Source organism: Oncorhynchus gorbuscha, linkage group LG26, assembly GCF_021184085.1.
Source record: "Oncorhynchus gorbuscha isolate QuinsamMale2020 ecotype Even-year linkage group LG26, OgorEven_v1.0, whole genome shotgun sequence".
Taxonomy (NCBI): Eukaryota; Metazoa; Chordata; class Actinopteri; order Salmoniformes; family Salmonidae; genus Oncorhynchus; species Oncorhynchus gorbuscha.
Window position 1 is genome coordinate 19,798,719 of NC_060198.1, and position 15,165 is coordinate 19,813,883.

General features: G+C 43.7%; 1 protein-coding gene across 1 annotated transcript in view; it reads left to right on the forward strand.

The window, feature by feature from the left end:
* Nucleotides 1-15,165, forward strand: part of LOC124016379 (inactive tyrosine-protein kinase 7-like) — a 38,587-nt gene that overhangs the window by 3,398 nt on the left and 20,024 nt on the right. The window contains exons 2-5 of the mRNA XM_046331943.1: nucleotides 12,856-13,152; nucleotides 13,988-14,090; nucleotides 14,381-14,565; nucleotides 14,796-14,943. Coding sequence (XP_046187899.1) covers nucleotides 12,856-13,152; nucleotides 13,988-14,090; nucleotides 14,381-14,565; nucleotides 14,796-14,943 — 733 coding nt within the window. The remainder of the gene's footprint in view (nucleotides 1-12,855; nucleotides 13,153-13,987; nucleotides 14,091-14,380; nucleotides 14,566-14,795; nucleotides 14,944-15,165) is intronic.

Below are 15,165 nucleotides of genomic sequence, written 5' to 3' on the forward strand. Positions count from 1 at the left end.
TTTTTTGGCACACCTCTGGCAGCTGCAGTTTGATCAGACACACAAGTGTTTATTACAGCTGAACTTTAAGATCTGGAAAATATGTTTTTGAAGGAGTTTTTTTGGGGGGGGGGGGTGTAGAAATAATAAATCTCACCACTATTGCCCTTTAGTCAGCCAAAGCAAATGGTGTTATAGCGGTCAGTGGGCAGCCCTGATATATAGGGCATGTATTTGAGAGGGGGGTTGATGTATAAAGATTTGTCATACTATTATTAGAAGTGTAAAAATAAGACCTCAACCTCTATGCAACGTCACACACACACACCAATGAAATATGCACAATTTTAAATGTAACGGTGGAGATTCACAGTTTAGATGTGTAACTGTTAACTGCACAGTAATTTAAAGCAAAACAGCAGTGACACTATTTACACTGTCAAAGGTTTAAAAATTACATGGGCAGGTGGGTGTAAAGGTAACATTTTATAAGTGGGTCCTCTGATATGGTTGATGCTCCTATATGCCCAACTCATAGGATGATTGATGCCACTTTATTTGCTTGTTGAGTAAATCTACCCCGGGTCAACCCAGCAGGGTCGTGCCAAGGCATGTTGTAACCGAGGTGCTTGTAATTAGTTTCCACAATGCCCTCCGTATTTTGGGGCCCAACCCTGTGTACAAAGACGATGCCAGCGGCGGACATAACTGACGTTTGATCTGATAGCCCTTAATGAGCTCCTAAAATGACAGCCTGGCAGATGTTTGAAATGAATGCCTGTGTAAACCATGCCACCCGTCGTGAGATTGCTCGCCGGCAGAGAAATAGCAGGGCCTTGGCAAGGAGGAAGAGATTTGGCTCATAAGATGTCAAGTTATCTGATATGGAGTGTCAGCCATGAATGGCCTGAACAAAATGGTGGGGAAAATTGGTCTGTTTTGAAGTGTCTAATGATGAACTGTTCAACAACAAAAAGCTCAGAACTATTTGGTCTCTAGACTCATGGTAGTATGTGTTTTTAAACATTTCAAAGCAGTTGGTTTAACTATTGCTTTTGTTGTTTTTTTTGTTGCTAAATTGGACGTTCTTTAGAACCAATTTAGGAAACTACATCTGTGTGTGGATCTGTTACTCTGGCGTACTTAGGTGCTTATTTAAAAAAATAAATGTATCCCCTTTTTCACTCCTTGATGGAAACAGCTTTGTTGGTAAAATAAAAGTGCTATATTTAGCTTTGAACTTGTTCCTGAAAACAGCTCCAATTTCCTTTGTGGCCAGGAAACATTGGGTTGAAATCAACAGCTTTCACTGGATTAAAAACGGACGATTGTGTGGACGATTGCCACTTTCTAGATGAATCAAAATGTCACCCTTTTTTTTATTTTTAGACATGCCTTTCTGCCAAAGCTAGGACCTAGGCTTGTCTTTCAACCGCATAAGAGCCGTTGGCACCATATCAGTCAAGGTGCATAGCCCTGTAACCCTGGCCAACCTCAGTGCTGCTGACTGGGAGAGGAGTGTTTCCATGTTGTAAAGTACACTAGGAAAGCCCGGCAGATGTCATTCACAATTCCACATAGAGAGTTGGCTGCATTTCTTTTCCATTTTTTAGAGAGGGATTTCACAATTTATTGAGGACTGATTTATGGCTTTTTGATAAGAATATTTGCAGATATATATTTTTTTAAACTCCCAGAACTGCTTGGGTTTTGTGCGAATGATAGGTAATGACATAGGAGTAATTGCTGACGCAGTGTATAAAGTATACACAAAAGTAGTGGTCCAACTGTTTATGTCCGTGCCATCCCTTCATGCTCCTCTAAAATGACGACGGCATGTGAAATGGACAGCAAACCTTCCAGATGAAAAGAACCCTGTCTGACAGAGCCAATCACAACTATGCACGGCTCTCATTGAACATGATGAGGTACACCAAAGGCTGCTCAAAAGCCACAGGCTCCAATCATCAAGGGAAACCCACACAGACTGAATCCAGGGCAGAGAGGTCACGAGCAGGGGAGAAGAGATGTTTTTACACTTCGCCACCCAAGAACAAGCTCAGTCTGAACCGTTTGAAGAACTAGGGACATGAGTGCTGGTACCTTTTTTTGAGTCCCTCTGTGGTAAAACAATATTTATTGCTAGATGTTTTGCCAGATTTTTGCCCTTTGTTGTGTATTAACCCTTTCCGGTCCTCTCAAGGGCTGTCTGGCGAGATTAGTTTTAGGGACAATTTTAGTCTGTTGACCTGCCTGGAACCAATATGGAGTTGCCTGGTGACTCTCCTGAGTGCTCTGCAGAGAGAACAAGTGGTTCTTGTTATAAGATCAGAATTTGTATAATTAAATTGAAGTCCATATGCTTTTCATTAAGCGCCATCTATTTCCAGAACCAAATTTAGAAATGCCACAACATTCCCAGAGCACCAAAGGCTTTTTAGATTTTATGTACTATAAAGAGAAGCGTGTGGAATTTACTGTGAAGCATAGACGAACCTTCAGTACTACACACATTGCCCCTTCCCGCCAATTTAGTTTGTGAGAAGAAATAATTACTTGGTTAATATGCCAACACTATCAACATATGTGGTCTAAAAAAACTGCTGGGTTGCACAACTGTGAATGTCCCAAGCCTCGTCTCCTAAACATTTCAACATCCTCTGCTGTTGGCCTCCCTTAATGTTTATTGTATTTTGTCCCTCCTTGTGTGCTGTAGGGGTATTGTTTGTTTGTCAGGGGCCCCACGCTTTCTGCGGTATGCATCAGTCGCTTGCACTTCTCACAGCATGAGGTCAACACTGCCAACTGGCAGGCGTGGAGGGGGTGAAGCAGGGGGTGGAGAGGATGCCCCCCCCCCCCCCCACCCACAGGGGACAGCTAATTGCATCGCATTCTAAATCTCACATCGAAAACACATACTCTGGATAGACTTCCAAGTCTGAGATGCCTGCGGCAGATGCCATACCACGGTGGATGAGGGGGCATAGTTGAGATGTCATGGGTTGTATCCTTGCTTTGGTGCATCAATTGTTATTTCCCCCCCGAAAACAGAGAGTATGCTACTTTATCACCTTCAAGCCAGTTAGCCAACAGTAAAATGAAAGCCCCAAGGCTCACATGAGAAAAGTGGCTGAACCCCTGACTCTTCCAGGGCCGGAAACTTGGCTCTGGGCTCTTAACGATCGAGGTACACACAGCTATTATTTTCTTCTCCAGGAGCATATCAAATTAGGCATAAGTAAAGGCTTTGATTTCTGAATCAGAAAATGTTAAAATCTACAAGGAAAAGGTCTTATCAGAAATGCATCAAAACCCCTGCCAAATAATATCAACACTTAATATTTGTTTTTTGGAGGAATTGAGTTAAAAAAAATATTGCCTTGTGCCTCTTAATTCTGTAACCAAAAAGCTACATATCTTTTAAAATGTCTCTCCCTCATGAGGGAGGATAATGAAAGTTCACAAAATAATAGGTAATGGTAGACCTACCGATTTTCAGTTATAGTGATTTTACTGATATCAATTTTACTTGAATTATTAGATGAATAGAACTCGTAATTCTGTTACCAAATTGGTACAATGGGAAATCATAATAGTCACAAATCACAGTTGGGTCACCTGCTACTGTTCTCCCTTCCACTGTCATGTTCAGCTCAGAACAGCTTTGTCTGTCTCATGGTCAAACCAAGAGTGTTAAAAACAGGCTGAGTCTGGACAACCTCTCGCTCTGTCTCGCTCCAGTTAAATGTCACCTCTCCCAGCTCTTACTGACCTCTACCCATGAGCCCACTGTAACAAGCATCCTAACGCACTGACCGACATCAGACGCCCATGGATGTTGAAAAGTAGTTTTGCATTTGGTCAGTCGACCCTGGCCTCGATGTTTAACGTCCAGATGGACCTGGACCAAATCTGAACCTATATTTCACAAGTTTGGATAGCTCAGTGGAGTGTAACTGCACATTTCAGCAACCAAAGAATATCCCGCTTTTACACAGGACAATTCATGTGATACTGCTGCAGTTTGCCGACACACTAGTCGCCGTTCAACTCCATCGTACATCGTTGTTTAGTCGGCTAAATAGAGTAGAGTACAATGTAGTACAGTAAAGAAAAATGTATTCTAATACTGTATAATAGGTGGTTTAATCAGTTAGTCTTTTCTGTAGTATATGTCTAAGTCGTGTCATGTAATTAAATATTTTTTTTACTGTCATCTCCACCAGGAAAATGACCATGTATGGCCATAGTAAGCTCTCACTCATCTCTGCACCCCCCCCAGCTGTTTTGTCCCTTGTATGTGCAGTGAAGGGGCAGGGGATTCTAATATAAATGTTTTGGCCACAGATGGGTAACCATCTCACAGCTGGGCCCCTGCGTTAAATGAAGGGAACGGTTCACCAAGGATTTAGTCTCATCGGCCTCTGATACAATCGCATGCCATGCTCTCTGTGATGACAGGGCAGAAGAGAACAGCTGCAATGCAAACCCATCCTAGGTCTGGTTTCTTATATCGAATTAATTCCAATGAATGTTTTTCTGCAATATTCAGGTTGTTTGAATCGCATTAAGTTATTTTGTATATCCTTTTTATGAGCGTTTGTCTGCTTGTTCTCATGTCTTTTTGGTCTCCTTCGCTGTAAGGCAGGGACCAAGCTTATTCTGGACAGGATTTGGGCAAGAGTGAAACCTCTCGCTTTGCCTTTTCCTCTCTGTTTCCACACACACCAAGCCCCTCCCTCTGCCACACCAACAAAGTTGAGAGAACACTTCTTCCTCTGACAAGCAGTGTCAACTCGCAATTTGAGGTTTGGTCCAACAGAATCTGTCAAATGGACACTGAAACGCAATTGAGACATTTTACTGCAATAAAGAAGTTAACCTTTCTAATGATACCTTTAAAAAAAATGTTTCAACTACTCAAATTGCACGCAGAGCAGACACTACTAAAACAGGAGTATCAGTGAACATTGATACTCGAAAATGAATGCTCAGTTTGTCGCACGGCATTTTAGCTATAGACTGTTATGTTAGCGGTGTGGTATATTTTTAAATAAATGTGCAGTAAGCATTCAAACATTAATATAATTAATTGGCAACTCTTTTTCATTCTGAGAAATAAGGTAGGCCACTTTATTTTAACATCTGAACACAGTGGACAGGCTAGCATGCTGTTCAAACAGTGGGAGACAGACAGAAGGGTGTGTTCATAACAATTCAACTGTTCTGCCTTGTTAGCGAACAAATAGATTCAAGTTAGCTAAACTTAAAATATAAACATTACCTGGCTCTTCACTAGCATGTTCTTTTGCTTGAGAGATTGAGACCTGTGTTAATTTTCTGTATGGTAATATCTGCTACAAGACGTTTGTCATTATTGGTGAATGTACATTATGCATTTGTTCTGGTAAAATGTTTGAACAAAAAAGGCATTTTTATAGACTTGAAAGCCAGATCAGTGATTATTGCAAAAAAAGAATCAGGTGAAACTAGATAGAGAAATTATATTATTTAGCCTAATTTCACACGCTGTGAATTCATTAGATTATTGCTGACTGTTTGTAATGCGGTGTATTTTACCTTTTTAATTGTACAACAATGCTTATTTAGAGAACATAAACAAAATATATTGTGAATTGCCCTTAAGTTTGAAAATAAAAAATGGAGATGTGATTTTTGCTGTGCTCCTCCTTTTTGAGTGGAACATTGTCATTATTGTCAATTTATCCAGGAAACACATTTAGCAGTTATGATTAAATTGAATCCTATGCCTACTTCATCCTAATATCGCTTGACTTCCTTTACCCTCATATGGGGAAAATGAGTCCAACACAGCAGTGTCTGATAAATCCCTCAAGCAACATCCTACTCAGTGTCATTGTCTTGATTCCACCTGAACTGTCTCGTATCTCCGTAAATGGTAATGGCTGCCATAACGTTGAAAATAATACCTACGTGACATCGTCTGCGGAACTTAATTTCTACATCAAAATTGTCTGAATTAATCTAAGCTAAAACAAATGTACTTTTCTTTTTGGTGAGCTAAGGAATATTGTGCTTCAATTAGCAGTTGGTTCTGAAGTTTTGACTATACGTGCGAAAGCTAATGTAAATTTGTCCAACGTTAGCTGAGCCAGTCCCTGAAATCATCTTTGACTGAAACGGTGCTGCTAACTAACCAGCTACCTAGTACTGCACACAATGTTGTCTTACAAAAAAAGCTAGCTAGCTAGCTAGCTAGCAAGTTACTGTAGCTAGTAGTGCTAGCTGATGCATCCATTGAGTTTTCATGAAGCAGCTGTTCTTCTGCCACGAGTCATTGCAGTAGCCTCCCGAGTCAGCTGTTGTGCTCAGCTGACCCAACGATACGATTACGGAGAGAAACATGCTGATCATGCGGACTGATATCAGTTCTTTTTAATTGTGGGTCTGCATGCCTACAACCTCAGGGGAATTTAGACAGGCCAATGCAAGCTTTTTGTGTCATTCATGTCAGTAAGCTAGTTACAACAGTTAGCTACATAGCTGATCAAGTCACTGCAATGGCAACCAACATCCTTGCGCAGCCTTTGTGCAGGAGGTAGCCACTGGTTTATTTAAACATTTTTGCGTACTATTAAATCACTCAAAGTTTGTAATACCGTTGCTCACTAATCTGTCTTTCTTGGAATGTCATTTACATTTAAGTCATTTAGCAGACGCTCTTATCCAGAGCGACTTACAAATTGGTGCATTCACCTTATGACATCCAGTGGAACAGCCACTTTACAATAGTGCATCTAAATCTTTTAAGGGGGGTGAGAAGGATTACTTTATCCTATCCTAGGTATTCCTTAAAGAGGTGGGGTTTCAGGTGTCTCCGGAAGGTGGTGATTGACTCCGCTGTCCTGGCGTCGTGAGGGAGTTTGTTCCACCATTGGGGGGCCAGAGCAGCGAACAGTTTTGACTGGGCTGCGCGGGAACTGTACTTCCTCAGTGGTAGGGAGGCGAGCAGGCCAGAGGTGGATGAACGCAGTGCCCTTGTTTGGGTGTAGGGCCTGATCAGAGCCTGGAGGTACTGAGGTGCCGTTCCCCTCACAGCTCCGTAGGCAAGCACCATGGTCTTGTAGCGGATGCGAGCTTCAACTGGAAGCCAGTGGAGAGAGCGGAGGAGCGGGGTGACGTGAGAGAACTTGGGAAGGTTGAACACCAGACGGGCTGCGGCGTTCTGGATGAGTTGTAGGGGTTTAATGGCACAGGCAGATGTCATGTCATACAAGAGCACAGTGATTTCAAATTAGGAACTATGTTTGAATTTTAATGGCGGATGCTCAATATTCATGTTTTAAAATGAGTTCCACGTCCTACATGACAGACTGGTTGAGGAACGTGAGTCGTGGGGGAGTCTCCCAGAAACCAAATCACTGCTACCCTGCACCTCTGCATCGTGGCACTTAACAGAGTGGATTCACCATCTCCCCTTTTGCCTGTTGTCTGTCACTCTGGACTGTGTTATTAAATGGAGGGTGACTTGCTCCTACTGCACTGTCCCAATGGACTGCAGGCCCCAACTGGTTCATCTCAGTATCTGTGGGCATTTCAGAGCGGGCACCTGTTTAGCCATGTCCAGCTTGACACTGTCCCTCAACGTGGGAGCAGCTGCATAAACTTCTAACATCCTGCTGTCCCGGACCCTCTGATTGGCCTTGTGAACGCCTACCTACCCCCTTCGACTGCAACGCCCCTTAAATGGCAGTTTGTTTGAGGGGTCCAGGTCCAGTGTGATACCGCAGGCCCAACTGCCTTGCCCGACTACTATTAGGCCGTTCTGGACTGTTCGGTTACCCCAGGGAAATCAGCAGCTGAAAGTGATGTGCTTTAATATGTTGCCTTCTTGCCCCTGACAGTCACGCAGCTTGATGACTTAAATAGCCTTTTGCATGCTCCCATGGCGTTGTCTCAAGTGGATGAGATGAGGACAATGGGAGATCCAGTTTCCACTGTTGTGTATCTGCATAACGATGCTCCTCAGCCTTGTGGACCGTGGGTATGGTGAAACACACCTCAGTAAAAGTTATGGTAAGCGTACGTACAATGCTGTTGTCATTTATGGACACACCTTGTGGTGGGTCATATTTCGCAGGGTGTTTTTGTTTTATGGCTCAATTTAATACTTGGCTCCTTTAGTGGACAGGTGGTCCAAATCAACGCTACACAATTGTTAAGTGGGAGTCTGCTCGCGTCCATGGAGTCATCCTTACGCCTGATGTATAGCACCAAAATAGGTCAGTTTGAAGTTACCACAGCGGAAGCCCACAAATATAAGGTAACATTCTCATTTTCATTCCACAGTTTGCCGTTGTGGTCTCTCCCAGTCTTCCTCACGTTCCACAGCGTTCTGTATCTTGTGAATTAAACCTAAAATATTTCTGTGCCCATCTTTCCCTGCCTACAGTCAATAGCGCTTGGTGGGAGGTCCCTGCATCTGCAATGAAGCCTCGTAGGTATCTTCAAATGGAACCAGTCACAGGCCCAGTATCTTTATACCAAAGGGTCCTTGACCGCTGTGCATCAAAGCCCTCCTTTGTGTGAGCGAGGGAGAAACCACATGATTATATATTTTTTGGCACGAACAGAGCCAAGTTGATCTTTGAGACAAGTAGGGTACCGCTATATGAGCTGGAAGAGGAAGACCAGTGCCCTAAAGCTCCGGGTGCATAACTTATACAGAATGAAAGAGTTTTACAACTCGACCGATCCAACGCATGTAACATAACAATTGATGCCTCAACTTATTTGCTTCCCTGCTTGGTGCACGATTTGTGTCTTCAGGATTTACATGAATATTGATTTTAGCTCGATCTTGGGAGGGAGGTTGTGTTTGTCGCTCAGATCCCAGTTGTGATGTAATGTACAGCGTTTTATGCAGCAACAGCTTCCATTTGTGGTTCATGTTTCAGCCAATCAGGTTTGCTTACACTCGGTTAGTATAGTTCCACTGCTCCAGCAACTATGAATGCCACCTTTTGTCACTTTAAATTCCTGCCCCGGAATCAAGGAAGAGGTTTGGAATGTGCCAGTGCCAGACATTTCTGCAGAGGCTAGGGTCCTCACCTAGACACTGATTTTTGTAGACACTTAAATGTGGAAGACCCTTGTCATTCCTGATATCTCAGAGTCTCATGATTTTGAAATTCAATATAAAATGAAGCCTACTGGACTCCAATGGTTCATCATGATGCTCTGGTAAATGTACCATCTCTGGTCAAACAATTCTTTACATGAAACACATGTTAGAGGCATCCTCACGACCTAGTTTAGCTACACTCTGCACAGTTGATGCTGTGCAACATGGCGAGTCACCACATGTCTGTTGGTTCAATTTGTTTGGCGAGTAAATTTCCCCAGAGTCCACCCAGAAGAGGCGACAAACAGACTGACGCTCGCTGGAGGCCACACGAACACTCGCCCGGTTTATTTTCCTGTGGAAAAAGTGCAAGAAAGATGTACTCATACAACCCCTGAACTGTCCACTGCATATTCATGCGGGGAAAGAAAACACATTTTCCTGATTTAGGTGGGGGGGAGGGGGCTAGGTTTCTCTGTGGCTGCTTATGATAAAAGTAAGCATCACGTTTGTTTTCTGAGAGAATGTCTGAATCAATCATGCAAATGTATTTATAAAGCCCTTCTTACATCAACTGATGTCACAAAAGGCTGTACAGAATCCCTAAACAGAAAGCATTGCAGGTGTAGAAGCACGGTGGCTAGGAAAAACTCAGGCTATGAGGGTTGGCCAGTACTCTTCTGGAGATTATAACAGAACATGGCCAAGATGTTCATAGATGACCAGCAGGGTCAAATAAGAATAATCACAGTGGTTGTCGAGGGTGCAACAGGTCAGCACCTCCAGGACTAAATGTCAGTTGGCTTTTCATAGCCAATCATTCAGAGTATCTCTACCGCTCCTGCCGTCTCTAGAGTTGAAAACAGCAGGTCTGGGACAGAGTTCAATGTGCTCCCTATCTTTAAATAGAAGAGATACTTTATTGAATAGCCTAGATTTAGGTTTGTTTGTTAATTGCAATGGTTCTTGAATGACACCAACAGGCTCTGTTTGTATACTTGTTGTGACTTGTAGTTTTGAATAATGGAGGTGTGAGTAGACATAATAGCTATAGCCTACATTGCAGCAATGACTCCCTATTCTCTTGTCTTCTGGGTCTTGGTACCCTCTTAATCAAGAGTATTCTCTGAGAGGATCCTGTCTCCATAGCAGCAACAGGCACAGATAATGGCTTTTCCTGTCCCTCTGGCTGCGCTAAGTTTGGAATGTGTCCTCCCCTGTAGAGGAGAGAGCTAGTCTCTGTGTGTTTTATTTATTAGTGGACCACAGGATGTGTGAGAGCTAGTACAGAGCCAAAGAGACGAGTCCTGGGGGAAATTGTTATTGGGCACCAAGGGCCACTCTCCTTCCTGTAGTCTCAATTAGACTCTCACTAGGTACGTCTAATGATATAACTACTCTAGATGCAGTGAGAACACAGTGTTGTGTAGTTTTTTTTACAAACAATACTAGGCAAGTCAGTTAAGAACAAATTATTATTTTCAATGATGGCCTAGGAACAGTGGGTTAACTGCATGTTCAGTGGCAGAACGACAGATTTTGTACCATGTCAGCTCTGGGATTTGAACTTGCAACCTTTCGGTTACTAGTCCAATGCTCTAACCACTAGGCTACCCTGCCCAGTTGACTGAAGTTGTGTAGCTAGCAAGGCTGTGAGCTTTTAATTTTGGATGGAAAGAGGGGGAGCATGATAGCCCACCAGAACAAAGAGGTCATTGGACAGGTCATCATTGTAAAAAAAACATTTTCTCTTAATTGACTTAACCTTTAAAAAAAATTAATACAGGTAACTAAAATGCATGGATGTTAAGACACTTTTACTCTGTCTCACATTTGCTGGGTAACCCAGGAGTCCCATTCATCCAAGGCTGAGGGGTATGAATGAATACCTCATCCTCTTGAAGCCGGGCAGATGCCACTCCGCATTTCATCCCCTTCGCCGGTATGCACCCTCGACCTGCGATGTGTTGACATTGTGTCCCGTGTGTATTAAAGAGACCAAACCAGGTGCAGCCACATTGGAGTTGAACTGTTTAGGTTCTAACTGTTCAGGATACATTATTTTTTTAGTTGTTGTTTCAACCAGTCTCTTGATTCCACACATGTATGTCACGATCACAGCATATTTTTATTGTTGATAGACTTATGAAACAGAACATAATATGGATTCGGTACTCAAACACACACATATAGTATCAGTTATAGCCAGTTATTGTTGATAGTTTATATTTTGTTTCATAAGTCTATCAACAATAACGGGCTTATGAAACAAAATATAAACTATAATGGATTCAGTACTCAAACACACACATAGTATCAGTTATTGTCCCCCCCTGATAAAACACTGCAACTTGTACACCAACAGAGGCCAAATGCCAAAGTAAGGTGGTATGCATTCCATGGTGGAGTGCCAGTCATTCATCCTCTTTGCTCATTATAAGTGTAGCCTACTTGTGCCCCCCCCTCCTCTCCATGGGAAAGCCGAGGCTTTATTTCCCACTCCCAGTGCAGACTGGTCCACTCCCAGCATGGGCCTTCGCTCGGCCTGGGCCCCAGTAACCAGTCACTGGAGCGAGACAGACTGCCGTCTCAGTCTCAGGCAGTCGTCTGTCTGGATGAATGGGCAGCTCTGAGTTCCAGACAGGCCCTGCCAATCACTGAGGATCAGTGGCACTCTATTCAACGTCTGGGGCAGAGAGAGAGAAACAAATCCGTCATTGATATTCATACTTAGTATTACTAGCATTTATTCATTTGAAGGTTCACACTTATTATTCTAGTAGTTTGACTTGATCTGCTTGTGTAACTAGAATTTTCGCTCACATCTCCCATAGACATAAATTAATGAGTTGCGCAAAAGTCTGATTTGCAATGCGCTCAATTATGAATCTGGACATTTGAATGTCCTTTTAAACAAGGACAACCTAGTATAGTTTTAATGTCTTGAATGGCTGTGTCCTGTAGGGTGTTCTAATGGCTTATACTGCACCCTTAAAGGGATAGTTCACTTTAATGAAGTTTTTGCTTATTTACAGCTCCCCTAGGATGGTGTTGTATAATCCAAACCACTTTGAAGTTAATTGTCCAAGTGTTTAGCAACATCCCAAATCTCCTGGCCAGTATTTGTTTGTGCATGTAGCAATGCAAGTGGAAACTCATGGTCTTGCAGGAGACGTGGTTATTATTTGGGATGAGAGTACATACCTAGCATGTCACTCAGCAAGGGGAGGGAGGCCAAGGAGTTATGAACCATGTCCAGAAAAGCTGGGGCCCATGGTCTGTCTGCAGCACACCTGGGTGTCTGTCTGTCTGCAGCACACCTGGGTGTCTGTCTGTCTGCAGCACACCTGGGTGTCTGTCTGTCTGCAGCACACCTGGGTGTCTGTCTGTCTGCAGCACACCTGGGTGTCTGTCTGTCTGCAGCACACCTGGGTGTCTGTCTGTCTGCAGCACACCTGGGTGTCTGTCTGTCTGCAGCACACCTGGGTGTCTGTCTCTCTACTCCCAGCTGCCAGTGGACAAAAGAGCCAAGGGTGTCGAGGGGAGACGGTGGAAGGGGAAAAGCATTGTCCTCTTTCCTTTTTTATGATTTTTTGAGTTGATGTGCGGATGGTTGAAAGTAGTCTTCGACTTGATCTTATCAAGGAAGAAAAATAAGATGAATAAGTATGTGCATCAAATGCAGGCTTTGTGAACGGAATACTTTTTGGTTTAGCGTAACACGTAAGAGCATAACGAGTAATTCCTCTCTTTCTCTTTTCATTATCCAGTTCTCACCGTTCACGCCGCCTCCTTCCACTTCACCAAGGAGCCCAAGTCCCAGGATGCCTTGCACGGCCGGAGCGCCATGTTATGCTGCGAGGTCAGCGACGCGGAGGGCGTGAGTTACAGCTGGCTGCAAAACGGCGATGCGGTGAATGACACGGAGCGCCGCTTTCGGGAGGGCGGCAACCTCAAGTTCACCTATGTGGACCGGGTGCTGGATGCTGGGACCTTCCGGTGCCTGGCCGCCAACAATGCCACGGGAGGAGAAGAGCGCTCCACGGAGGCGTCCTTCAACATCAAATGTGAGTTTACTTAATTGCTACTTAATTTTACTTAATTATTTCTCATCAATGTAAGCCCTTCCCTTATCAGTGTTTTGAGATCTCATAACCAAAATACTGTAAGAAGAGGTGCAGTTGTTAAATTCATACACATATATATTGATATGACTCAAACTAGCACTAAGCATGGATGGCAGTGTAATTATGTTACTGCAAAATTCTTTTCCAAATGCACTGAATTGGCTGCACAGCAATTAACACCATATTAGACCTTATGAGGACCTACCTGTTTTGAACATTGACAGTTGCCTTTGCAGCCATAGATTCAAACTTATTGAGTTTTATTCCATATGGAAACTCAATATGTCTGTCCTCCCATGTGTGTCTACAACCATCAAACGCATCTCCTGAAGCGCTAAGAAAATGCTGCCTCTTACTTATAAAGACTCTTACGAGAGCCAGCCAGTGCTTTCCTTTTCCTAACTCTTATTTCCGGCGGACCAAAAAATGAAATCACGCCTGCGTGAAAGGTTATTTTGAGTGCGGGGCGGACAAAAGTGTCATTTATGTCCTCTACCAAGACGGACCGCTTGTGAAGTTGCAGCGTCTGGCTGGCCGTGTCACAAAACAAGGAAGGTCAGCTGACAGGAAAGGGGCCGTTTTGGGAGCCGGCACTAAGTTAGCCGGCCAGGTGTGAATGGCTGGTTTGTTTGTGTAAATGGGCAGCAAGAGGGGGTTTGACACCTTTTTTTCCCTCCTTTTTATTAATCCACCTTGTGTGCTCGCCCTCTAACTTCTGTCTTTTTTTAACACTCACTCAACCTACCTCTCCCCCCCCCCCCCATCTGTCACACAGGGCTAGAGAGTGGTGGGGTGACCCTGAAAGATCCTGCATCAGAGCAGGACATCAAGAGCTCTGCCCCTGTGACGTTCCGGTGCAACATTGATGGACACCCACGGTGAGAAGCACAACCACGGCCTTAAGGTGTCCGCATGCCCCCTGCCCGGAACTGTTCGGAAGAGTTCATGCATATTAAAATAGACTGGGTACTTGCCGCTTTTAAATTTTCTTCAGAGTGAACATCTTTTTAAGAGAGTATGTGAGCCTACTTGTTCAGCTCGCCGAACTGAAACATTCTGACACCCTTACAAGGCCTGACGGGGCCTCAAAGCGTTCATCAGTCTCTCCACTTATTCTTATGTGCCAACTCACTCATGCATATTAAGTAGTCATGTCTTCCTCCCCCAGACCAACATGCCACTGGTACAGAGACGGCGTACGCCTGCCGGAGAAGAGCCATCAGATCAACAACAAGGAGCGAACTCTGACCCTGCCCAGTGCCAGCCCAGACAACAATGGCCTCTACTATTGCTGTGCCAAAAATCCAGCTGGGCACGTGTGCAGCAATGTGAACTTCACCCTTGATATCATAGGTGTGTATATGGACGAAGATTCAATAAAGAAGAGGTGAGGAGGGATGGCAGTTCCCCCCCCCCATAGTTTAATTGCAAAGCAACACCCAGCCCCACCGACATTAACATTGTGACTAGAAGCCAGAGCTGAAGTTGACCTGTCTCTTACCTTTCTTATGTACTCTTTGTGCTGTATACCTCTTTCTCAGTCTCTTCATACCACACACTCACACCCTTTCCCCCTTGTATAGATAAAAGTTTCCCTCGTCCTGTGGTGATTCCTGAGGACCTGGTGGTGATGAGGAACGAGGAGGCCCTCCTTAACTGCCTGTTCACTGCCGAGCCCCCTCCCACCCAAGAGTGGTACCATCAGGACGAGCTAATCACCAACAAGTCCCGGTAAGACTTTTGTATGTGTTTATATCTATCTCCATACACTACTGTTCAAAAGTTTGGGGTCAAACATAAATGTTTTTGAAAGGAAAAGCAAAAAAAAATGAATGTCCATGAAAATAACATCAAATTGATCAGAAATACAGTGTAGATATTGTTCATGTTGTAAATGACTATTGTACCTGGAAACTGCTCTTTATTTTATGGAATATCTACATAGTTCCAATA